The sequence below is a fragment of the Psammomys obesus genome, unplaced genomic scaffold (genome assembly GCF_907164565.1).
Source record: "Psammomys obesus unplaced genomic scaffold, mPsaObe1.curated_primary_1811, whole genome shotgun sequence".
Classification (NCBI taxonomy): Eukaryota; Metazoa; Chordata; class Mammalia; order Rodentia; family Muridae; genus Psammomys; species Psammomys obesus.
Window position 1 is genome coordinate 412,100 of NW_026596443.1, and position 25,071 is coordinate 437,170.

General features: G+C 49.1%; 1 protein-coding gene across 6 annotated transcripts in view; it reads right to left on the bottom strand.

Annotated features, from left to right (window-relative positions):
* Mfsd4a (major facilitator superfamily domain containing 4A) overlaps window positions 1–24,275 on the bottom strand; it is a 43,417-nt gene extending 19,142 nt beyond the window's left edge. For all 6 annotated transcript variants that reach the window (XM_055598214.1, XM_055598212.1, XM_055598213.1 and 3 more), the window contains exons 1-8: window positions 23,993–24,275; window positions 15,642–15,840; window positions 14,482–14,733; window positions 10,397–10,562; window positions 9,897–10,009; window positions 8,772–8,945; window positions 3,796–3,943; window positions 605–675 (exon numbers count right to left, since the gene is read on the bottom strand). In XM_055598214.1, coding sequence (XP_055454189.1) covers window positions 605–675; window positions 3,796–3,943; window positions 8,772–8,945; window positions 9,897–10,009; window positions 10,397–10,562; window positions 14,482–14,733; window positions 15,642–15,840; window positions 23,993–24,222 — 1,353 coding nt within the window. In that variant the 5' untranslated portion in view covers window positions 24,223–24,275. The remainder of the gene's footprint in view (window positions 1–604; window positions 676–3,795; window positions 3,944–8,771; window positions 8,946–9,896; window positions 10,010–10,396; window positions 10,563–14,481; window positions 14,734–15,641; window positions 15,841–23,992) is intronic.
* Between the last annotated feature and the right edge of the window lie 796 nt (window positions 24,276–25,071).

Consider the following 25,071-nt stretch of genomic DNA (forward strand, 5'->3'; position numbering starts at 1 on the left):
CCCAGGCCACACAGCATTGCTGGCTGTTACTAAAAGCCAACTGACATAGGGCAAGCTGCTGCTAAGTTTATTTATGTTTCAGGATCCTGTGCTGTAAAAAGACTGGTGTCTGTGTTATGGTAGTCAAGGAAAGTAATGGTTTTAATTTTTGATTTCCTGGGAAACAAAGGCAGCATGGTCATGTTGAAGGAAAGCTAAGGAATGGTCAGGACAAGCACTGGACATGAGCGGGGTCTTGGGTAACATTGCTACAGATTGGGAGACACGGACCTGGGCCGGATGGATACAGAGCACTGCCGGCAGCAGGGCACATTGTCCAGGCTCTGAGAGCCAACAGAATTCCCATGGGAGACCCCTGGCTCCAGGCCCAGACAGTCATGTTTGCTTTGGATTCATGCATTTGGTCATTAAGGTCTCCACATCCCACATTCAGAGGCCTGGCTTTTGAGTCTGGCCAGCTTGGAAATGGAAACAGCAAGCCCCAGCCTAGTGGGTTTATGCATGCTATGCAGAACTCAGGAAGTGACAGCTTGGACTTAAAGGCTGCATCTTCTTATTTGCTTGGAGGCATACTCCCCATCCACCCCTAGAAGACCTCACCTACCAAACCAACCAGCATCTGCAGGACCATCTCGCCAATTCCTGCCCCAGTCACCAGCACTGTGGTTGCACAACCTAGCCAAACGAGAAGGGAAGGTTGGGTGAGAGCAAGCTGAGGATGTAGGTGTGAGCTATCAGAATCCAGTCCATTCTGGGACACCTCTGGAAGGTGGAAGAGACCACTGTGGGTTCCTAAGACATCTTGGACTCTGACCTGTGCCTACTTTGGTAATGTGTCTATTCTACTGTTCATAAGTCTCCTTCTGGTTCTCAGACCTTCAATCATTCAGCATTGCAGAGCCTGGCACTCAGGACTCTTCTTAGTATGACTGTAGCCTACCTTTCCAGAAAGGATTTCTGAGACCTTCAGAGCCTAAGCTTAGCATCAGACTTGAAGTCTCAGGCCAGTTGTAATACCCCTTGCCATGTGCCCTTAAATACCTCTTGTGGCTTCTCTAGAGAGCTGGCCCAGGACAAACATTTGATGCCAGGTCCCTCTACCTTCAGGACAAGTCTAAATGCTTTATGCGCTTTGCAGGGTCATCTCTCATACTGCTGGCTCCCCAGCCACCCTTTAGCCAGGATAAACAGTGATCATCATCACCTGAGTCGCCACTGCCTGTCTCAGATGTGGTCCTTTACCCGCCTGCTGAAGGTTTCTCTCCCTCCTCCAGTTCACATGTTATGCCTGAATTTAGATTTCCTTTGGGAACATCTTCCACAGTCGCTATGCCTGGAATGGCAGTTTCTCCTCTATCCCTGACTACACTAGCTGATGACCTCCCTTCTCTACCAGACAGTATTCCAGGAGGGTGACTGCCTTTCTGGTTCCCTGGGACACACCAGAGCTTATCAGTTAATACTGTAGCCAGTGATGGCACATCTACCAAGGGCTCTACCTCCTTCCAGCTTCCTATCTCCCTCGAGCCAATCCCTGTCCTTCTGCCTGTGCTCACACATTGTGCCTCGCCCTGTCACATCTTTCTTCAGCTTCTTCCTTTCCTTTTCCATTCCTTTCTCAGTCCAGGGCAGCTCGCTTCCCATCAGATTTCTAAATTGAGCACTGCTCATTCCCATCTCTGAATTCTAAGGGCTCCTAACTGTTCTGTGCATCCTTTTGAAACACCCTGAGGCCCTTCTGTACACCAGGTATAGTGCCAGTATAGAGGCAAGTAGGGAGCCCTGTGAACTGCCAGTAATGTCAGTCAATCGAGAGTTTTACATTTTTCTCCCATGCAGAGCATTCCTATGGGATCAGCATTGGGTGTTTTTGTGGTGCTGGGGAACAAAACCAGAGCCTTCCACATGCAAGGCAAGTACTCTGCCACTAACGTTCAACCCAGCTCAAAAGAGGTAGGCAGCTGCCTCCTCCTCCTTCATCCTTTCTCTTCCTGAATTTTTTTTTTTATTTTCTAATTTGTTTTGTTTTGGTTTTTTTTTTTTTTTTTTTCAAGATAGGGTTACTCTGCATAGACTTGGATGTCCTGGATTCACTTTGTTAACCAGGCTGTCATTGAACTCATATTGATCTGCCTGCCTCTGCCTCCTGAGTGCTGGGATTACAGGCATGCGCATGCCCCTCAGCGTCCAGCTTCTTCTCCTTTTTTGAGATCAGGTTCACTATGTAGCCCTGCTGACCTAGAACATATAGAGATCTACCTGCTTCTGCCTCCCAAATTTAGTATTATAGGTTTGAGCCATCATGTGACAGACAAGAAAACCGAAACACTATGAGAAGAAAAGAAATGATGTCAGACCTGCAAATATGGAGGTAGGACTGATGCTTGTGCCTGCAATGACCTCAAGCTTGCACTCTTTCTCTTTGTGGGACTGTGTTGGAGAGGACATAGATAGTACAGAAACTGTGAGATGGGTCATACATATAGCAGGGACAGCCTGAGTCGGTGGGGCACAAAGGGGGAGGGGGACTCCTTTCCATGGAATCAGAGATACTTCTTGGAAGGGCATGGGGTGGGAATCATGGAGCAGATGGAGGCAGTCCATACCAAGTGTGGCTATGGCCAAAACATGGTGACTCAAAACAGATGCTGTGTCATCAAGGAACTCCAAATGTGGCTAGATGGCAGCTCTGGGAGACTTCAGGAAAAAGGAGCACCCCAGGTTAGTGTGGAAGCTACAGCCAGCTGTGCTTCAGCGGACCCTCTGCAGCATCACACCTAGATGCCGTCAGAACAGGCCATCTCTGCACTCAGAGGAGCCTGGGCCCTGGTTGTAGTATAGAACTCCAGGGGTTCATAATGCTGAGCCTGAGGGCCAGATGGAGACAAGACTGAAGGGAAACAAGACCAGTCCAGACCTACAAAGGCAGAGGAGGGGACCAGATAATTGGGAAAGATCAGCACCGTTCAATATTCCAAGCAAGTAAATAATGAGAAAGACAGAATGTAAGCTTGGAGCATGGGAAGTGACAGGAAGATGGAGCTGAGTGGTCATTCTGCAGAACTTGTTATTGCCATTCTGGAACATCAGCTTACCTCTCAAAACTGACATGAGGACATTGTTTCATCACTTAGTTGACTCTCTTGAGTTTAGAGTCTAAGTATGTTGGACCCCCCAGGGAGACACCTTCCCTGCAGCCAGGATGAGCTGGGGGAAGGGACTGTGTCTCCTGAGCATGTCTCCTGTTCTTCATAATGTCATTATTAGCACACAGACATGTTTGCAGGATGGGCACTGATACTGGCTGATGCTGTTTCTGCCCTCCCATCATGGCTAGCGCTGCTTCTGAATCACAGTTCAAAAGAAATTTTCCCTGATTGAGTTGTGTCTCAGCCAGGTGTTGAACCCCACTGAGAGGATCCAGAAGCCAGAAACTCAAAGGTGCTTGATTCTTTGACTCATTCTACCACAAAAATTGTTTTCTTCTACAAGACAAGATACTATGTCAATTGTAGATCCATAAACAGTACCATGCCATCATAAGGAAGAGAAGGAAATGGACAAGGAAGCCACAAGGCTTCCCTGTGGCCTGCAAAGACACACACAGGACACATGAGACGCCATGGACAGGACACCCATGACCAAACACGTGTGCTCCCACCCATGCTAGGAGGCGTTTTGATTTTCCTGGTGAAAACGAAGTACAGGCCTAGAATACCACAGCAACCTGGGAGCAGGGGAGGATCTGGCTACTAGCTGCTGGAAGCATGCTCCTATGTTGCCTCTGCCACTCACCTTTGTACTGGAGTATGTCCTCGGTATAGGCCAGCATACTGGGGAAGGTGCTACTCAGAAACAGCCCCAGGCTTGCAGTCCCCACAAACAGGAAGATGACATTGTAGGAGAAAATAAGCAGCAGGAGGAATGTCACCACCACTCCCACCTGTCACAGCAGAGGCAGAGGCAATTAGGGCACAAAGCTGGGCATTTTGGAGAAAGGGAAAGGATGCTCAGGCAGGGGCATCTTTACTGGCCCCAGGAGAATGGTGCGGCCCATGCACCACCCTGTGGTCTCACTGATAACTGCAACATCCCTAGTTTGGGACCTAGGAAGCATTGGAGGGTGAACCTGCCTGCACCCTGCGCAGCGGCAACTTCTCCCCCCAGCACCTAGTGAACAGTGAGGGAATAAGCATTGGTGGTCTCCAGTGTCTTCTCTGAATGTTGAATTCTCATCAACATTTCTCCTCCTGGTGGTGGAACTGGGCTGTCTACAATCCCCACTCCTCCCATTCTCTTCCTCTGACACCTGAGTTCTAAGATCCAGAGTGAGGAAGCCATAAGGATGGGTGGTGGTCACTGGGTCTCCACCCTCTAGGAATCCAACACCCAAGAGGATCAATGGCTGTAGCAGCCAGCTCTGTGCCCCCTAGATTTGACTTAAATCCGATGGCTCAGATTGCCTGTTCAGCAAGGTCCCTGCCCCTCAGGCAGATTTTCACTACAATAACCCAGTTTCTAAGCTCTTTAAAAAATGTTTTTATGTAAGTGTTGAGTGATTTCTACGCAAAACACACCTGGGAGGAAACCAGAGCAGCACATGGCTTGGAGTCTGCAGCCCCTGCTGCAGGTCCTAGCTGAGTGCTCCCTGATTGTGGCGCCCTAAACCCTATGTTTTTTATCTTTATACCAGTAGTTAGTGTTAGGTCTCAAACCAGGGACAAATGGCTAATTGAGGTGCCTATTTAACATACCAAAGTGGAACTGGCTGCTAGGTTCTCTCAGCACCCCTAGTCCCTACCTGCTATAGGGTATGGCTGACATATCTCAACCCCACCCTAAAATTTCTCAGCCCAGTGGCTGGGGTGCCCTTCCCCCAGCTGCCCTTCCCTATATAATCCAGCCATTTTGGTTACCTGGTTTCTTTATGGTTTACCCTTTACCCTTCTAGCCTCTGGCTCTCTCTCCCTTCTCCTCCTCCTTGCTCTCCTCGTATTGCCTAGCTCAGGGTTATGTTCACTCTGGACTCTCCTAGATGTCTCTGCCTCTGGCTATGCTCTCCCTTTTGTCTACAATAAACCTTCTCATCCACCATACCTAGGAGCAGTCATGTTCTTTTTTATTTCTTTTTCTTATCTTTTCTTCATTTAGTTAGCAAGGAAGTGCCAAGACTTGTGATGAAATGATATAAAAGATGCAAACTGCTGAGCTTCCAACATTTCTGTGTGGTTTCCCAAAATGCTGGGAGATGAACCCAGGGCTTGGTACATGCTTGGTAAGCACTCCACCGCTAAGCTACAGCCCCACTCTGTGTTCTATAGAAACTTCACGTTTTACACCAAGTCCTAGCTTTGATGGAAAAATGTTCCTGGGTTTGGACTATGTATGTAGGTTAGTGTTAGAACACTTATCCTGGGTGCCCAAGGCGCTGGCAGCACCACAAAACAAATAGCATTGCAGGTAAGTATCTGTATATCTGTTTCTAGGATAACAATAAGTACACAGACCTAAATATTATGTAAAAATAAAAATTTTTTTTAAAAAGCACAACTAGCCCAGAACCCACTCCTCCCATCATCGATGAAGGCCTGGGCAGGCTGAGAGGAAGGAGCCTTCGGAGACCTTACGGGATTTTGCTTACACTGGAAAAGGGAGGCACGGGAACCCCATTACCTCTGACTCAAGATCCCTCAGAAATGATGTATTCTAGAATCACCCTCAGACACACTGGTCCTGCCCCACAGAAGATCCTCAAGAAACAGTGGCTGAAGATGAACATGCCCCTTCTCCATGGAGAGGCAACTTGAAGGACTTCTTTGATGTGGTAAAAATATAAAGGTAGTGGGCTATAGTGGTGTACACCTGTAATCCTAGGGCTTAGGAGTCTGAGGCAGGAGGATTATGAATTAGAAGTAGCTTGAGCTATGTAGTAAGACCTTGTCTCAAATACAACAAACAAAAGCAGAAAGCAGGAGCTGGAGAGATGGCTCAACAGTTAAAAAGAACACTGGCTGCTCTTTCAGAAGACCTGGGTTTGATTCCCAGCACCTACGTGATGGCTCACAGTCATCTGTAACTCCAATATCAGGAGGTCTAATGCCCTTTCTGGCCATTGTGGGCACCAGCCATGCAAGAAGCACACAGACATACATGCAGGCCAAGCAGCTATACATGACACCTTGGAAACCATATTAAAGTGGAAAGAGAAAACCAACTCTTCAAAGTTGTCCTCTGGCCTCCACACACATACCATGGTTCATGTGTGCCCCCTGACACACACACACACACACACACACACACACACACACACACATAATAATAATAAATTAAAAGAGCAGAAGTCACAGATATATCTATGGCTCCAAATACAACATATTATTTGGCAAAGATGACTCCACAGCCCTGTTTATTTGCTCTTCCTCTCTGCTCAGTTCCCAAGCATGGATGGGATTCTTTCATGGGGTCTTTGTCCATATCCTATTTGCTACAGCCACAAGATTCAAATGTCTCCATGCTAGGGACCCTTACTGTCCTTACAACCATGACGTTGGGCCAGAGCCTATAAAGTTGCTCCACATACACAGCACTCCCTGGACCACTAACAGCGTGACTCACACTGAACTGAGTTTTCTCTACCTGGCAACTAATTGTACATTCTATTCCTCCTTTGCTGTTCAGCAGTTGTATTTAGGAGTTGGCTTCCGGCCTGGTATATAGCTCAGTGGTATAGCACATCCTTAGCAGCACCCAAAACACCGCCCTCTCTCCCCTGCCGAACGCAGTGTCACCTGTAACTCAGGAACAAAGCTGGCATTGTTGCTGGAGACTGCTGGACATTGATGCTGCTTAACAAGAGGTGCTAAAAACCATCCTGACCTCTGGTGGCCAAAGGAACTCAGAACTCCTAATGCTGTGAAAGTCTTTAGAGCCTCTTTGTGTGCCTGCACCTAGCTGTGAGGAGCTGTGTTTGTCAAGGTGGAGCCTCTGGTGCTGGGCACATCAACCTGATGACTAGAAAAGAGGAGATTGGTGGGCTTGGGGGTGGGGAAGGTTGGTGGGCTGGGGGAAACCCACAGGGTGGTCAGGCTCAAGATATCATCAAAAGCAAATGAAATACTCAGCTCTAAGGTTGTTTCTCTGTTGTCATTGGATTTCAGAAGACCCGCAAAAGGCTTGGTCTTTAAGGGATTATTGTAGCTGCTTCAAACTATTGGTTGGGAGGACCGTAGTTCCTTAGGTCACTGGAGGCGTATTGTTGAAGGGGATCGTGTGCTTCTACTCCTCCTCTGCCTTTTTTCCTGGCTTATGACATTAACAATTTGCCCAGCTCAATTCCAGCCTATGCTATCCAGCACTGCATAGACTAGATCATAGACTAGAACATCACAAAGTAAGAGCCAAAATAACTCTTCTTTCTCTCCCTTTCTCCCTCCCTCTCCCCACAATCCCAGACATGGTTTCTCAGTGTAGCCTGGGTTGTCCTAGACTTGCTTTGTAGACCAGGATGTCTAGAACTCACAGAGATCTGCCTGTCTCTGGCTCCCAGAGTGCTGGGATCAAAGGTGTGTGCCACTGCACCCAGCTGAACCCTTCTCTCTTTATGACCTTAAGCATGTCACTGTACTGAGGAATGGACCCCATCCATGTAGTACTTGAATCCTGTGTCCTTCCTCCTCCACTCAAAAAAGTTCCCATCTACTCTGCCCACAAAACATCAGAGAACCTTTCTGCCTAGCTCCACCCTCATCCAACCTCCTCCTTCTCTCAACTATTCTGCACAAGTAAACATCTCCTGGACTACAAAAGCATTTTTGTTTACTTATTTACTATTTATTTAGAGACAAATTCTTTCTATGTAGCCCAGGCTGACTTTGAACTCAATCCTCTGCCTCCCAAGTGCTGGGACTGTAGGGGTGTGCTGCCATCACACCTAGCTTGGAAGTCTTTTTTAAGTTGTTTTTTTTTTTTAATTTTATGTATATGGGTGTTTTGCCTGCATATATGTGCACTACATGCATACAGTGCCTGAGGAGGACAGAAGAGAGTGTCAAGTGCTCTGGAACTAGATTTATTGACAGTTTATGGTTGCCAGGGACCTGGGTCCTCTGAAAGAGCAGCCAGTACTCTTAACCACTGGGGCATCTCTTCAGCTTGGGAAGTGTTTTCTTACAGTGAATTTCCTAGAAAAGTAGTAAGTTTCCAATCCTTGGAGACATTTAAGCAAAGACCGGCAGGGATATCACAGGAGTGGTCCATGTTATGGTGGGAGGTTGAACTAGATGTACCTAAGGGATTCTGTAATCTGGAGTCCTTTGTGATGGAGACGTGAACAAACATCAGTACACTAATCTGGACTGTTTGTAGCCAAGCAGGTTCTTTTGCCTAGCTACATGCTAGTCTCGCCATCTAAGACTCTCCTGGAGAGCTGCCAAAGGCAAATTGCTCCACTAGCCAGAGGCACTATGAGAAACACAGGAGGACCAAGGCTGAGACCTATATCCCTCCTGATCATCAGACGTCAGCTGGGGTCTGCTTTCCTTTCCATAGTAATCACCCACCATCTCCTCTACTCATGCTTTTAAGGATGTAAAATCAGGCCCAGACAGGGCCTTGTTCTCCATCCTTTCTTTGCCAGTATTTCTCCTCCATTTCTACCTTTTTACTATTCTGGGAGAGCACAGTCCTGGGAAAATGTCTTGGGCAGTGGTAAGGTCAGGAATAGGCAAAGTCTGTGTTTCTAAGAAGGGAAAGGAGGCCACTTGGCCACTTACCACGTTAATGAACACCATGGTGCCTGGCCTCATTCTTGAGGAGATGGGGATAGAAATGAACCGGCCCAGGGTGATGAAACCCCAGAAGAGGCTGGGGAGGTAACCAGCCATCTTGTGCCCAATAGACAGTGGCTTCTCCACGGCATAACTGTACACAAAGGCAGAATAAGCACCCTGTGGAGAGTGGAGAGAACAAGCCTCCATTAGCACACTAATGCCTCAGCTGGGGCAGGAGTAGGGAGGGCTGCAGTGGCCAACTGTTCCTGTCCACAGTGGCTTATCCCAAGATGCCCTGGGAGCTAAGATCATATGGTACACTTACACCCAAGCTGAGAACAGAATGGGTACCACAGCAGCACTAGAGATGCCACTAGGTCCCTATGGGGATTCCCCGCAGGGCCTGGGAAGACAGGCAAAAGGCTTAACCTCTTATTTTACAAATGAAGAAAAGAGAGGAGAGAGGGCCACATCCACCCTTGAGTGGTGTAAGTCAACCAGGTGTACTGTGAGCTGGGGCATGTGAATAGGGCCTTCTCTTAGGAATGTCCCCTCCTTCAGCAGTCAATCTGGAAAAGGCACTTGATAGAGAAACAGAGGTCACCCGTTGGATAGACACCTGGGCTGGAGTGTGGCTTGGTTATGACATTAGCTTGTGAATCCCCATTTGTAGCACATGCCAAGAAGCCCCAGAGTTCACATAGTGTGGCCTCTCACAGGGCAGCAGAGCTGTGAGCTTTCAAAAATGTGGATCACAGTTGGGTACAGTGCATTTCGGAGGCAGACGAAGAGTTCAAAGCCAACCAAGGCTACATCTGATCCTGGCCAGAACAAAGCAAAGCAATTAAAACTGAAAAATCTTGGGCCACAAAGAATTGGGAATAAAACAAAACAACACCAGACAGATCCCTTTCTAGAATTAACAAAACAATAACAATAATTGGCAAAACAGAACAGAGTCCGGTGTCTATGGGCTGTGAGCACTGTGGGAGATGGGCAAGACACTGGTTCACTGCACTGCAGGCGAAGTCCTGTGGATCTCCATGTACTTCTCTCTTCCTGCCAGTCAAGACTTGGCTATCAGGGTAGAGGCTTCTCAATAGAGCATGCCTTTGGAGGAAGGCTCACCATCATCCCATCTGTCATGAACAGGACCAGAGCAGCTGTGATGTGGATGGCGAAGAAAGAGCATGGGGCTCCCCGGAAGTTCTTTCCCTGGCAACAGAACAGGTCCTCCTGCCCTGAAAAAGGCACAAAAGGGCAGGGCTAAGTCAACCTCTGCTCTCTCCCCTCTGCTCACCTGGTCAGGCCAGGGCTGCTTGCTGCTTCCATCTTCTCTAGTTTTCAGGCACCTGTGAGAAGCAGCTGCTGTTCTTTGCCCACTCCTGGTGGAACCAAGGATCACAGAGGTCAAGTAACCACCCCGCCCCCTCCCAAGGTAACCCACGAAAGAATGAGAAGGATGGAGGCAGTGTGCCTTTTTATTCTTTTGGCCAGATGGCTCCATCACTTACCTATTGAGACTGCCAGGGCCAAAGATTGTTTCTGACCACTAGCACTGGGGTCTAGGTTCATCTTCTGGCCGTAGGGTTACTAGGGCAGCCAGAATAGATTACAAGAGCCCGCACCTGGGTGTGGCTGAAACTTGGGGGCCAGTGAGGAGGTGTCTTCCTTCTCAGCAGGCCGGGTCTCCAGTGCAAGCTCGTCTGCAGATAGTAGCAGTGGCTTCCGCTGCGGGCAGGTCAGCAGCCGCTCCTTGGACAGCAGGAACAGAACAGCCAGGGGCACTGGGAGCTGAGGGCAGTAGAGGGTCAGGAGGGCCATGCTGCAAGGCTCACAGTCCAAGGTGCCTACCTCACCAAAGAGCCTTTGCCAGCCCATGAGCCAGACATAGACTTGGTATGAGCACTGCTGGCCCTGGCCACACCCAGTCCCTACAGGAGATTAGAGAAGCCTTTCAAAGCCTACACTCACAAGGGTCCTCTTCTGTTCAGGCCAGGCACCAGGTGACTGCCTGCTAACACCCTTACTCCCAACGCTGCTGTGACACAGTGCCTCTTATTTTTGTCTGCCACAGCTTTATAAAATATGATTGGGGGTGGGAATCTGGAGAGATGGCTCAGCACTTAAGAAGACTTGCTGTTCTTACAGAGGACTTAGATTTAGTTCTCAGTACCCACACAGAGTTGTCTATAATCCTGGTCCCAGGGGATCTGGCACGCTTTTCTGGCCTCCACGATCACCGCACACACAAGCACACACGAACGCATGCATATATGCATGCCCATACACTCAAGATACTCTTATATGCAGACAAAATACTCACACAAATGTAATTTTTGAAAATGCAATTAAGGAGCAGGGGATGTGGCTCAGTGGACATTGCCTACCAAGTATAAGGCCCCCAGGTTCTATCTCTAGTACTACCAAGGGGTGAGGAAAGGTGCTGAAAAGATTTTAAATGCATTTTCCAGATGGGGCAAATGGGGCTCAAAGATATTACACAGCCACATACTGTTAGAACTGGAAGAGACCTATGAGCCCAACCAGACACTCAGAGCGTGCCAAGTTCCCACCACACAACTAGCATCAGCATTCAGATTCCAGCCTGCTGTGTTCCTACCTCTGAGCTGCTGAAGGCATGGCATATCCTCATAGGATACTTGATGACTAAGCTAGAAAACCGGGTGTGGGTAAATGCCTACTCCCCCTCCCCCTGCCCAGCTCTCTGCTCTTCACACTGAGCCTCTTGGTCCCAACAGTGCTCCCTAGCCCAATGGGAAACTCCTCCTACTTCTGAGGTTGCCTAGAGAAGCAGCCACTGCCTCCCTTAGGTGTCCCTGCCCAGGCCTCATCACCTTCACTGCCAGGAAGCTCTTTATCAGGTCTCACAGCTGTCCTTCCTGCTGTGGCTATCACCTGGCTCCTTTGCTTACAAAGTTCAGAAAGGCCAGAGAGTTCCAGAAGTGACTAAGTGACTAAGCCAGAAATGGGCCAGGCAGGAATGAAAGCAAGGCAGACACCCAACCTGACAGTGCACTGCTTTTAGGGAGCCCCTTGAGCACCCTAAGAAAGCTGCTCACACCAGCCTGAAGACAAAAAGCCACCCAACCCCATGCTGACACCTCTCTTCAGTGATCCTTTTGGTGGGGGTGGGTGAGATGGTTTCTCTGTGTAGCCTCGGCTGTCCTGCACTCACTTTGTAGACCAGGCTGGCCTCAAACTCACAAGAGATCCACCAGCCTCTTGCCTCCCAAGTGCTGGGATTAAAGACATGCACCACCAAGCCTAGCTCCCTCTGGTGATCTTGAGAGCCCTTTTCTGCACTCAAAAGCTTGTCAAGGTCACAGTTGGGTGTGCTGTCACATAACTGGAGTCTCAGCTACTCAAAAGACAGGAGCATAAAATCAGCCTGGAAAACAAAGTATACCCCATCTCACAGTTTACAGTAGAGGCATGTTCAAATAGCCCTTGGTAGCTGTAATGCCACACCTGTGCCCTTGCATGACAAGAGACCTATGTCTCTGTACTGGGGGAGTCAGCCTTATGGGGGAGACTCAGCCCTTCCTTAACTGGGGAAACAGGAAGAGACTTCAATGGCAGAAAGCCTGAGGGAAGGCCAAGGGGAAACAGCTGGGCTTGAGGCCTGGAACTTAGGAGGCCTTTCCAGGGAGGGTGGGTGAAGGGAAAGGCTTCACAGCAGATTGGCTGGCATGCTGGCAAGAACACACCCAGCTTTTATACGAATCCTACTCAGGGACACTAGTGCCACCCTGAAAGCCAGCCAATGCCAGGCAGGTGTGTATGTGTGTGAACATAAGGAAGCCAGCCAGTACATTCACTACTATCTTCCTCTAGTGGCGGGCTATTTATGTTCAGATACAAATAAGGAAATTCCCAGAAATCTTGTAGCAAGCAGCCCCTCTAGTAGGCACCTTAGTGGGGAGACCAGAGCCTGAGCCTGTTCAGGGCTTCCTGCATACAGAGTCCTAGCTGTCATTGAGGCTGGATCCTTCCCTCATCAGGGACCCCTAAGAGGACACAGATTCAAAGCTACCTTGAGCCAAAATGGTGGCCATGAGCATAAAAGGGGCAGAGCAGAGGGAAAAGCGGTATCTTGCTGAGGAAAAAGAGGGCTAGTTAGGAGCAGGGCTGTAGGGCTGGAGGTGATGACCTCTGATAAGACTTGGCCTCTCTCTAGCTCCCTATCAGGACCTCAGGCCAATGAGGTGTGACACCCTTCAGCACCCAGTACAACTATGGTGGGAGCTTAGGACCCTTCCAGTGCTCTATGTAGACACTCCACATTGCAGTAGCCAGCTGTCTCTGAAGGACTGGATAGGCCTCACTGCGGAGAGACCTTGGGCCAAAGTGGCAAGCCCCACACAGGGCCTCTGTCCCACAGCTAGGCTATGGTCACCTGGGATATCCTCACTTCCAGCCCCCGATAGGTCAGAACCAGGAGGACAGGCAATTAAGATGGTCTGAGCTGGTGGGTAGGAGGGTCCCAATGTCCCCTGTGCTCCACCTGGAGGTTTCTAGGTAGAAGCCAGAGTCAACACTGACTTGGCCAGGCACACAAAAGGGGCCTGAGTATCTAAGCTGTTCAGGGTCAGTGGGGCCCTGTGCTGTTTAGTTTCTTATTAATGTGACACACACAGGAGTCACCTGGAAACAGGGAACCTAAGTAGAGAAAATGCTCCCATCAGATTGCCCTGAGGGAATGTCTGTGGGTTACTTTCTTGATTGATATTTGAGGTTGGTAGTGCTACCCCTGAGCAGGTAGTGCTGGGTTGTTTTTAAAAGCAAGCTGGAGGGGCTGGAGAAATGGCTCAGTAGTTAAGAGCATTGGCTGCTCTCCCAGAGGACTGAGGTTCAATTCACAGCACCCACATGGCAGCTCATAACTGTCTGTAACTACTCTAGTTCAAGATGATCTGACACCCTCACATAGAGGTGGGTAAAACACAAATGCACATTATATAATATATATATATATAATTATATTATAATATATTATATATAGTACATATATTATATATAATATATTTTTTACATATATATATATATATATATATATATATATATATATATATATATATATATATATATATATATATATATATATATAAAAGCTGGGTAAGCCATGGGGAGATGAGGAGCAAGGCAGTAAGCACTGTTCCTTCAGTTTCTTCCTGCTGGCTCCTGTCCAGGCTTCCCTCGGTGATGGATTCTAAAGTATAAGCTGAAACAAACCTTTTCTCCCCCAAGTTGGTTTTGGTGAGTGTTTTATCACAGTTACAGAACTGAACTAGGACAGTCTCTCTGGTGTTTCTACAGCTGCAAGGAAGCAGAAACCCAAGGAGCAGGGCTAAACTGTGAGCTCACCCATCTCCAACAGTGATAAAGGATCCTAGAAAAGAAGCCACTACCTGCCTCTTGGCCATGGATGAAAAGGTCTGATTGTTCATAAGGCCTCAGAGAACTTGGAAGCTGACCCTGATTGTCACTGTGCAAACATGTCCGCTGCCTTCCTTTCTTGTGATCTGCCAACACAGAGTCACAATAATTCTTACAGGTCACTTCTCCCTCCTGCCTGTACACAGTGGACCCTGGCATGTTTCTTGGGTCTGAAGAGTCTGTGCTATGGAGCTGGACTGGGAGGTGCACACTGTCCCCAGCTCCCTACCCCACATGCACCAGTGACACTCACATTGATGAGAGCCATGATCCAGAAGGCATAGGATACGTGGTTCTCTGTCGAATCTTTTGGGGGTGGCCTGGAGATCGTCTGGTTTGACCAAGGTTGGGCTGCTGCATGATGTTGGCTCAGGACCCGGGATGCATAGTTTCTGGAGGTGGCATTGGCTGTGCTATTAGCAGGAAAGCAGTTGGCCTCTGACAGGAAGGGATCAGCAATCAAGGGGCTCAGCAGAGCACCAAAGCCCACGAAGAAATGGAGGACCTGGGTGGGGGGGGGGGCACCGCTCAGCCTGGCTCAGGATTTGCATCCAGAGGGTGCCACCTCCCCTCACCTTTACCTTATGCCCCATCCAGGAGGCCCCTGCCTGACCCTAGAGCTGGAGGTGGCAGAAGACTCAGGAAGCAGGAGAAAGAAGGAAGAATGTCGAGAAAAGCCCCCTTTCACTACCCTTGATTCCTGGGGTAACTGGAGTAGTAGTGGCCAATCCTCCCTCCCCCTCTTATTTCCATAGCCTTAATTCCCATTGGTGCTGTTTTCTTTCATGATGGTGATCAATTTCATCAACCTGATTGGATTAAGAAGCACCTAGGGCACTAAGAAAGTGTCTCTGGTGTGTCTATGAAGGTATTGCCATAAAGGCCTAACTAATGAGGGGAGACCCACCCCAAATATGGGAAGCACCATCAGCTGGAGTCTGAGACTGAATGGAAAAGAAGGAAAAGGAAACAGTCAGGCAAAACTTGGCATTTTCCTTTCTGCTTCCTGGTTGGTGCCAAAGACTGAGCCACTCCTGACATATGCCTTCCCCATCATCATGGACTGTGTTCCCTGAACTGTGAGCCAACATAAACTGTCCTCCCTTAACTTGCTTTATTTGGTAACTGCCACATACACTGGGTGACTAGAAAGGAAGAAGAGAGGAGAAGAGAAACAGAAGGACAGACAAGGACAGACAGCAAGCCCTCAGTCCCACTGCCTTTCTTAGTTAGAGAACTTTTGTTCTCTAGGAGAGGCCAACAAGGCAGGCAGAGATCACCCATAGAGAAGTGAAGAAACCCAAACCCAGGCATTACTGATGGTGTATGGCCCAGCAAGGAGAAAGTGATCAGGAGGGCCTGGGGAGCTCCCCACACACAGCCTACTACCCAGCCTCCCACTGTGCTGCTCACCTGAAGAAAGAAGGCTGAGTCCTTCTGGTATATCCTCACCAGCTGCATGTTGGCCACGGTGTCGATGCAGCCCATGGCTAGGCCCGCCAGCGCTATGACCGAGGCCAATACCTTCACATCATGGCAAAAAGGGATGACAGCAAATACCAGGGAGATGGCCAAGGTAGAGGTGAAGAGGGCCCATAACGACTGGGCCAGGCTGGGCAAGGGAGAGCTGGAGTTAGCAGAGGAGCCCAGAGCCTTTCTGGAAGGCCCCTCCTCCTCCTCATCATTGTTCTGCGACCAGCAGGAAAGAACTGGTTACAAACTGTGTGTTGCAGGCAGGTGTATGAGTAGGCTCTTGACCTTGGTACAGCAAGGGCTTCTTACGGCTGCCATGAGCATACCAGATGTCACATTGGTTCTCACAAAGCCTAACTATCATGTTATGTTGCTTAAACCTTATTCTCTTTAAGCAATTTTACACAGCAATATTCCTGTCCCTCTCAGGGAGGCTACTTTGAGCATCCCTAGGGAAAAGAGACATATATCCACAAATAAGGACTGGGGACCAGGGATGAGGCTGAGCCTCGAAGTCTTCAGCTGGGCAAGAGTAGGGACAAGCCATATGTGCCCTCCACACAGGAATTGACAAGAGCTGTGCTTCCAAACAGGGCCAGACTACCAGGACCAAAGCCATGACACAGAATTTGGTTAATACAGTGACTCCTCTTCAAGGACACGGGCCAGGGGCCATCTCTACTGAGACCATTCTGAGCCCTGTTCAGACAGACATCAGAACAGCCCTCCACAGGGATGCTGAGGACTGTCCCCAGGAGAGATCAGTGTCAAGGTCCTTTTGGCAGTGAATTCCTCCTAATACCAAATGCTCAGAGAAAGGATCAGAGACTTGTGTGCTTTAGGACCAGTCTACAAGCTAACGTGCTGTACTGGGGGAAGAGTTGGGCAGCAAGAAGTTTCTAGAGGTTCTGGAAGAATGTCCTCAGAGTATGAAAAAGGGAGAGGTAGGGCAAAATGACCTCTGAGGTTTCAGAAGGGAACCTGGAAGGGAAGCAGGGAAGATCCCCAGAGATGCAGCAGGTTATCTTTTGCCAGCTTGTGACTCTGATCCCCCTGGCACTCAGCCATCTCATCGTCTTGTATCTGATTAAAGCCTTTATCAGAACAGTTCTGTTGATAGCAGCAGTTCGTTATTTTGTTATTTTCTCATTTCCAGGCTGATCTGTTGGAGAGATTTCTGTTCATGACCCTGTCTGTTCCCTCTTGGAACCTGGGGGTAGACTTGCTTCAAGGCTCTGCTAAAGAGGATGGAAGGAAGATGTCTGCAGTGTGGGTGGCCTATTCAGGCTGCAGGCTTGCAGCTCTCCCTCAGGCCCTGCTCTGACAGTTCCTAGCCTGACTACCCAGCTGCGATACTGCAGTACTCACTTGTGTTTCTGCTTCCTAAAATGTGATACCACATTTTATCTGCCTCTTCCTCTGGACCTGGTACAGAGGGGATGCCTATCCACAGAAAACTTGATGAAAATGGTAGACCTCTCCTTTCTACTCTTTCTCTCTCTCCTCTTCCACTTCCTTTCCTACTATAAGACAGGCAGGCAGACTCTTGTGGACCAACTTCAGGGACAGCAAGAGGCACTCCTATGTGTACCTTTCCCAACCCATTGCCACTGCCTCACTTACCACATCAGATACATACAAAGACTCTGAGGAACTAACACATCACATATGCCTATTATCCCAGGAGGCAGAAGGAGGAAGTTGGAGAGATCAGCACCAGCTTGGGCTACAAGCAAAAATATAGAAGAAATCAAACAATTGGTGAGAGGTGGGAGAGAGGCTGAGTGTCTTGTGTGTGTTTAGTGGGCATCCCGGGTGTGGCTTATGTGGAGGTGGTTCAGTACAGTACTCAGACTTGCAACAAAATCCTGAGGGGGCGCATGCCTGTAATCCCAGCACTCTGGGAGGCTGAGGCAGGCAGATCTCTGTGAGGACACCCTGATCTACAAAGTGAGTCCAGGACATCCAAGACTACACAAACAACAAAAAAGAAAGAAAGAAAGAAAGAAAGAAAGAAAGAAAGAAAGAAAGAAAGAAAGAAAGAAAGAAAGAAAGAAAGAAAGAAAGAAAGAAAGAAAGAAAGAAAGAGAAAAGAAAGAAAAAAGAAAAGAAAAAAGCCACAGGGAGGTAAGGGAAAGGAAAGGATGGGTAATGCATGGTGTTACTGTGTGCATGAAAGCCACTGACATTTGTTCAGTGTTACAGACTTTTAGTAGATATGAGAATACTGTGAGGTGGACTTCAAGCCTGTGCCCATTTGACCTCTGAGTGAACCCAGGCTAGGAGGAAGCAGACATGGAAAATCCTTTCCCCGTGTCTTCTGCCACGACTTGGGCTATGATTGGAGTCTAGGCTTGCAGCTGGAATTTTGAAGGCTGACCACACATTTGTTCTGGGCTCTTGGGCCATAAAGTAGGCCAGCAGCTCACTCTTCCAGGTGCTTTAGTGCTGTGTGTGTGGGCAGTCCAGAAATTCTTTAGAATAATGTGTTGTTTCCAGGGCCAGACTAAAGCATATGCATTTCTTATTTTAAATGGCTGAAGTAATAGCCCCTTTCAGGAATGTGGCTGACCAAGGATTACAGAGTAATAATGTTAAAACATTTTGACATCAAAATGTGGTGGAATGTGATAATGCCCAGTGATGTGACCTGTGGCAAGCCTCTACTATCTAGCCGCTCTGAGCTTTGGTTTTCTCCACTCTAATTGGAGAAGGCAAGAGTTCCTTCTCAAGCCCTCAGGCAGCTCCCTCTCCGGTGCTCATCCTTCCTTGCAGCCTTGCGCTTCTTCAATGCAGGGCCCAGGATATGCCAGCAAGAAGATGACAGGGACCAATGCCAGCTCTTCCTCCTCTCCACTCCTGCTGCCATACCCCAAGAGTATGTACCAGAAATCCACCTCCTGGTTCCACACACTTTCACAGTTAGAGTAGCAGCAACTAGGACCTTCTCACTTTAAAGAGCAGGAAAGTAAGGTATATATGGGAAGAGAGTGGTACAGGTCTTGGCCCCCAGCTGAGGCAAGGACTGGCAGAGTGCCATTGCCTGCTCTCCCCTGGAAATCAGATGTGAATTTGGGCTTTGTTAAAGGTGTCTCTTTCTTCCAAGGCTTAAGAAACTTATGCCAGAAAGCCTGATAAATAGTCAGGTTACTTATTAATGGCACCACATGAAGTTGTAAATGGGAGTGGAGAGGAGGGTTCAGCGTTCCCCCTCAGGCTGGCTGTGACTATGGTGGCATTGCCTGCTGGGCCATTTTGGCTATGTGACCTTGAGTAAGCTGCTAACCCCCTCTCAGGACTGGTTGCCAGATATACATGTGACCACCTTGGAGTGCCCCTGCCTTGGGCACCTGTTCTTGGCTTCCTGGTGCTGTGAAAAGAGGCAGGACTGCATGGCTCCATACAGGCAGGGCCCATTCCCGCTCTCTGATCCCAGTTGGGGAAAAATGCTGCTAAGCCCCAATTCCATGCTGCCTGGGTCTGGGATACCGCGTTCTCCTTGGGAACTCCCTCTCCAAGGCAGGGACACATGGTTGCTCACCTTTCCCATGGAAAGGAATGGAGGACAAAATGGTGGAAGTCACAGTGCAGTACCCATCAACCTCAGAAGACAGAGTGCCCATCCTTCCAGGAACTAGGATCAGTGAGCAATTTTCTCTCAGCTGATGGAGGCAAGGAGGGCTCTTTATAATTCAGTCACCTCAGTCCTCCATACTGATGCTTTGGCCAGCCTGTTCACAGTCCCACAGTGACGGGGGCAGAACTGCCTGTTTGACTCAGGCTGCGGCTGCACTGCCCTCAACGGCTCACTGGGTGCTGGGCATGTGGAAAGTGCCACAGACCAGAGCCAAATCTTAGGTCTGTTTGCCTAAAACACCTCTCTCTCACTTCCTGATGTGCCTGACCTGTTCCTCAGGAGCCAGATCTTAATGTCACATCCCCAAAGTGACCTACCATGAGCACCTCGCTAGAGTAGCCCACAATTCAACTCTGCCACTCTCTGTCCCTTTCCTATTTCAGTGTCACACACTGCACTCCAGAATGGCCACTTGGGAAGAGCAGGGACCTTGTCTGGAGCCCTCACTCCTAAAACAGGCTGTGGCTCAAGAAGTATTTGTTGAATGAATCAATTAATTTGTGGAATGAGTTCTGAGATGCTTTTAACTAAAACTTTGATATGTGGTTTCTATACTATAAAATTCAACTGTTTGAAGTGTATACATCAATTTTGTTTTTCATATTGTGAGTAGTGAGACCATTATCATAGTTTAAGTTTTGAAGTCTGTTTATTTGTTTTTGTGAGATAGGATCTCACTCTATAGCCAAGGCTTGCCTAGAACTCACTATCCTCCTGCCTTAACAGCCTCCTACCCTCCTATCCAACCACCCTACCAAGTGCTGGGTTATGGGCTTGTGTTGCTGTGTCCAGCCTAAATTTTAAGTATTTCTTTCACCTCAGAAAGAAACCCTATATCCATTGAAGTCACCCTATGTGCTTCTTCATACCACTTATTACTTGGCTTCCCCTATCCCCCGCCCCCGCCAAGTCCAGATTCTCTGTACTGGGTAGCCCACAAGAATGGTCTCATACACTGTGTGGTCCTTCATGACTGGCTGTTTCATGACTAGTACTTTGGCTGAATGAGATACCCTGTAAGGATGGCTCCATAGGCTACCTGCTCCTTTATTTATGCCACGTTTTATTAACCTGGCCATTATTTTATTTCCACTTACTATGAATACTGTTGCTGTGAACTTGTAGGTATGCATTTTTGTCTGGACAAATGTTTTTACTTCTCTTGGATATATACTGAGGAGTAGAGTTTCTGGGTTCACGGTACCTCTATGTGTTGAATTTTTGTCATTGTTGTTTGGTTTGGTTTGGTTTCCTTAAGTAGCCCAGGCTGGCCTCAAACTCCTTATGTGGTGGAAGATAACTCTGAATTCCGGATCCTCCCATCTCCATCTCACAAGGACTGGGATTACAGGCATACATCGATATGCCTGGCTTTGAGATGTTTTTAAACTAGAACCTGCCCAGTGCTGAACTCCCAGTAGGATTCTGGCACAGGTTTGTAATACACCAAAAGGTAGACAAGCTGTTGAAGGGACAAACAAAGGCTTTCTGGAAGTGAGCCAATCAGAGCCCAGTCCAGAGAGGGGAACATTTTGTGGTGTGTTCCAGGGACTTCAAGAGACCAATGACTTGAGATGCAAGTGGACTACAGGGCTGGCTCTAGGGGGATGAAGACTCAGTTTGCTACAAGGGTTTGCAGGGGAGAGGTTCTTAACTGAGTCCAGGCAGCAGGGGATTTGAAGATAAGAAGGAATTAGATTTAAAAATATATACAAGGGGGTGGAGGGTAGTGTATGTCAATTGGCAAATGTAGATATCAACAAGCCTCAGCCACTTACTGCTCTCACTCCTTCAGCAGTGAGAAGCCATGGGGAGGCTGGGAGTCTCTGGAGATGATCTCAAATCGTGTATCTACTGAAGTCCCAGAGATAAGGGGGTTTCCCAACTGCCTGGGGTGGTTAGACAGGTCCCACAAAACCAGGAGGAAAAATCAAACTCTAACCTTTTGTCTAAATACCCTTTACCTGTTTGTCAAATCACAAGGCTGGTCACCTTGCCAGCCAGGTAGCTTTCTAAGTCTCTTCTCTAGATTTCCTCTTTGTGTTCAACAATATTTTCCTAGGGAAGTTTACAGATGGCCTGATTTAAAGGTCAAGATCTTTGACTCAGCTAAGTGTAGGGGAGGAAGGCTGATGTTGCTCTGATGACCTACTCCAATGCCTGCCTTATGGAGGTGTCTAGAAGGCCCCTGTGGCCCAGAGCTCTCAGATGAGGCTAAGCAGTAGATAAGGCCTCAGCAGAACCCTAAAGAAAGGCACTCCCCGCCCATCCTCTCTATAGCTGGCCCTTGAGATTTGTTAAGGCAATCCCCCATTTCCAGTGCCAGTCTGGCACACTGACTGGTAAGCGCTTCCTTGCAGGGACATAGCATTTTATCAGAGACAGGTAAAGCCACATCAGGGCTGGCAGAGCTTCCATTCACTTTGGGGGTGGGAATGGGGAGACTGCCCAGAGTTAGCCAGGCGGGGGGCCATCATTGCTGCTTTGCTCTTTATCAAACAAAAGGGTTCTTGGTAATATTTTATCTTGAAGCTGTGAGGGCTGAAGCTCAGAATTTAAATTCAAACCACCAGGAGCCCTACCCAGCTCTGGAAGATCCCAGCATGAGGCCCAGAGGCTCACCTAGCCTTTCCAGGCACTGTCAGGGCTCAGGAATACTCAGCCTATGAAGACTCACGGAATAGCCACCTCTTGTTCCAGCCTCAGCTACAGAGCAGCTGCTGGCATTCGTAAGGCAGGGCCACTGCCAAGGCACCTGGGACAACAGACCCTACAGCCCACATTCTGGAACTCTCTCCTTCCCTCCTTTCTTTTTCTTTATTTTTGGCTGCTTGAGACGGGCTTTTGCTATGTGGTCCAGGCTGGCCTCCAACTCAAGATCCTCCTGACTCAGCCTCCAGAGAGCTGGGGTTACCACACCTAACTTAACTTCTTAACCCCTCTGTGTCTTAGCTTCCTTGTGTATAAAATGGAGATAATAGCATTGCTTTGCAGGGTTGTGATGAAAATTAAATGGGTTGATATAAGAACTAAGCCTAGCCCTGACATAGACCCTTTGCACAATGGTTAGTTACTATTGTTGACACTGCTGTGGTTTCCTGCTTCAGGATTCTCTCTCTGTTGCCTGGTGGATAAAGAACCTGGAATGAGGAACAAAGCCAGGGAGAGATGGCCCATTGGGTTTGTGTCTCTCCCCATTTCAGAAAAGCAGGCTTGCCTATCTGTCACTTAGAGTGATTTTCAATCTCCTTCCTGTTTGTGCTACATATGTTCCTAAAAAATTCCAGAAAGGTGAGCACAACACAGCACAACATCTGTGAGGGCTGGGAGGGTGGCCCAAAGGCAGGGAGCTTGCCTGGCATGCATGCTTACCTGGGTTCCATCCCCAGCACCCCAAACAAAAAAACAGAGCCCCTTGATATTCAGAGATACTCACTCTTCCTTTTCACTAATTTTCTAGAAGGAACATATCTTCAGAGTTCCTGTATCTCCAAAGCCATCTCAAGCTCACAAAAAACACCAGTAGGCACAAGGAGACATGCTTCTGAGAATTCATACATTTGCCATAGCATACGGAGGAAATGAAAATAGTCACTCTCCAATTTCTGAGGTATGCCAGGCTCTAGGTTGCTTAGATTGGGGTCCACTTTATACCTGTACAACATCTTCCCTGCACACCTGGAGGACTGAGCCCTAGGGCCCTTTGGCTTAGAATGGCTGCTATACACAGTCTTATTTATTTGTTTGTTTGTTTGTTTTCAATAGACCTCCCAACCATGGTTTTGCAATTCAGATAATTGATCTTTTAGAAAGTAGAATGAGGAAGGCCACACAACAGCCTCTGGTATGCAAGTTGTTCATTCCTCAGTTCTAGCTCTCTACTCCTGGCTGTACAGAGTAAAGGCTGCTGCCTTTCTAGAAAGTCCTAAGGGGAACTCTTACACAATTAGCCAGGAGAATAGGGCTCTAGATGGGGCACTCATTCCAAGTGCCAGGGAGAGACCAGAGCTCTGTCCTGGCAGAGGCCAGGGAGGAGGAACAAAGTGGAGGGGTGATGGTGGGGGTCCTGGGTACCAGAGCTAGGGGATGGATGAGAGGCCCTACACTGCTCTCAATCTGGCCCTAGCTATGGGACTCTCACTGGCCCAAGGGCTCAGCCTCAGCTGCCAATGTTGGAGGCATGTCCTGTCTCCCTTAGGAAACCCCAGGAGCCTCACCACCTAGGTAAAGGGACCACCTGTGTTAACTGATGTGGAGCTACCTATGGGGTTCCTGGTCAAACGACAAGCCAGCCCTGTCACTGAGAACTGCCCCCTGAGCTGGCACCGCCAACTGTTTTCCCACCTCAGTGCCAATTCCACCTCCGGCGCTGGGGCTACAAGATCTCAGAGGAGCAGAGCAGTAAGGGTCTCTTAGGCATCTCTGTCATCATGCCTTGGCTGGTGGACTCTGTGAGCAAGGGCGAAACGGTTCTAAGATCTCTTGGGGGTGAGTGAAACAAGTACATAGCCCAGATGTCACCTTCAGTCCCGGGAGAGTTTTCCGGGAGAGCTTGTGGTGGGGGAGGGAAGCAGCCCCTGGGCTAGACTCAGCCCAGCTAGGCAGGTGGTCATAGCTGCGGGGATGGGGAGGGGCGCGCGGGCGCGACACTCACGTCCTCTTGAAGACACCCCCGAGGGCGCTGCCTAGCAGGAGGCAGAGCTGCTGTGAGAAGAAGACCCAGGAGATCTGGGGCAGCGAGCTGTGCGTCTGGCAGCGAAGGTCCAGCAGCGTGGGCCCCAGGAAAGCGATGCACAGGCCGAAGCTGAAGAAGACGCTCCAGTAGGTGAGCGTGGGCTGTAGGTTGCGGCGGAGCAGCTCAGACACCCGGCCGTCGCAGCCCATGGTTCGGCCAGCAGCTCGCAGTGAGCCCAGGGCCGAGTGCGGCCGCCGCCGATCAGAGGCCGCGAGGGAGGAGGAGAAGAGAGGAGGGGAGCGCCGCGCGGCTGCCCCGCCCTCGGCCAGCGCGGGGACGCCTGACGGTCCGGGGCGCCACGGACGCACGTGTCTCGCTGCGGGGATCGCCCCGCCTCGCCTCCCCGGGGTCCGGGGCTGGAACCCACCCGGAAGCGCGACCCGCCAGCTTGTGCTAAGGGCTCTGTGTGCCTTACACCGTGGACTTTGCACCTGGCGGTCTGAATCCTCACTTGGTCCTGGGGGTGCTGCAGGTGGACTTTGAGGGTCTGCCAGTGCCGCCCTCTATCCCCACACCCTATATCCTATGGAAGAAAAATAGTGTCATCACTACATTGTTTTCTTGTGGCTTTCATTTGGAACCCCAAGGCGTTCACCACATTGTTATTTGGAAACAAACACCCCAGAAACTCCGACTTTCGTTTTGCTGCTTTTAAGTTCTGGAATTGACCCCAAGGCCTAGATCATAGTAGGCAAGTATCCCAAGTCCTAGAAAAGTATATATTCTCCACTTTCCTCCTGAGGACGGAAGTGCATCACCCCACCTGTCCCATCACAGGTGTGGCGGGCAGTCAGGCCTGGCTCTGTGCAGGAGTCTATTTCTTCTTCACAGTGCAATGGGGGAGGGCAGAAACACTAGGATTCGAAAGGAGTGCTGAGATAATCCTCAGGCAGAGATCTCTTCCCCCGTGAAAAGGCCTGGCCAGGTGGAGGTTTTGCCGTAGGGCCCTGTGGCAGCGTATCCAGGACAGAGCCAGGGGTATGGTGCCAGCACCAGAA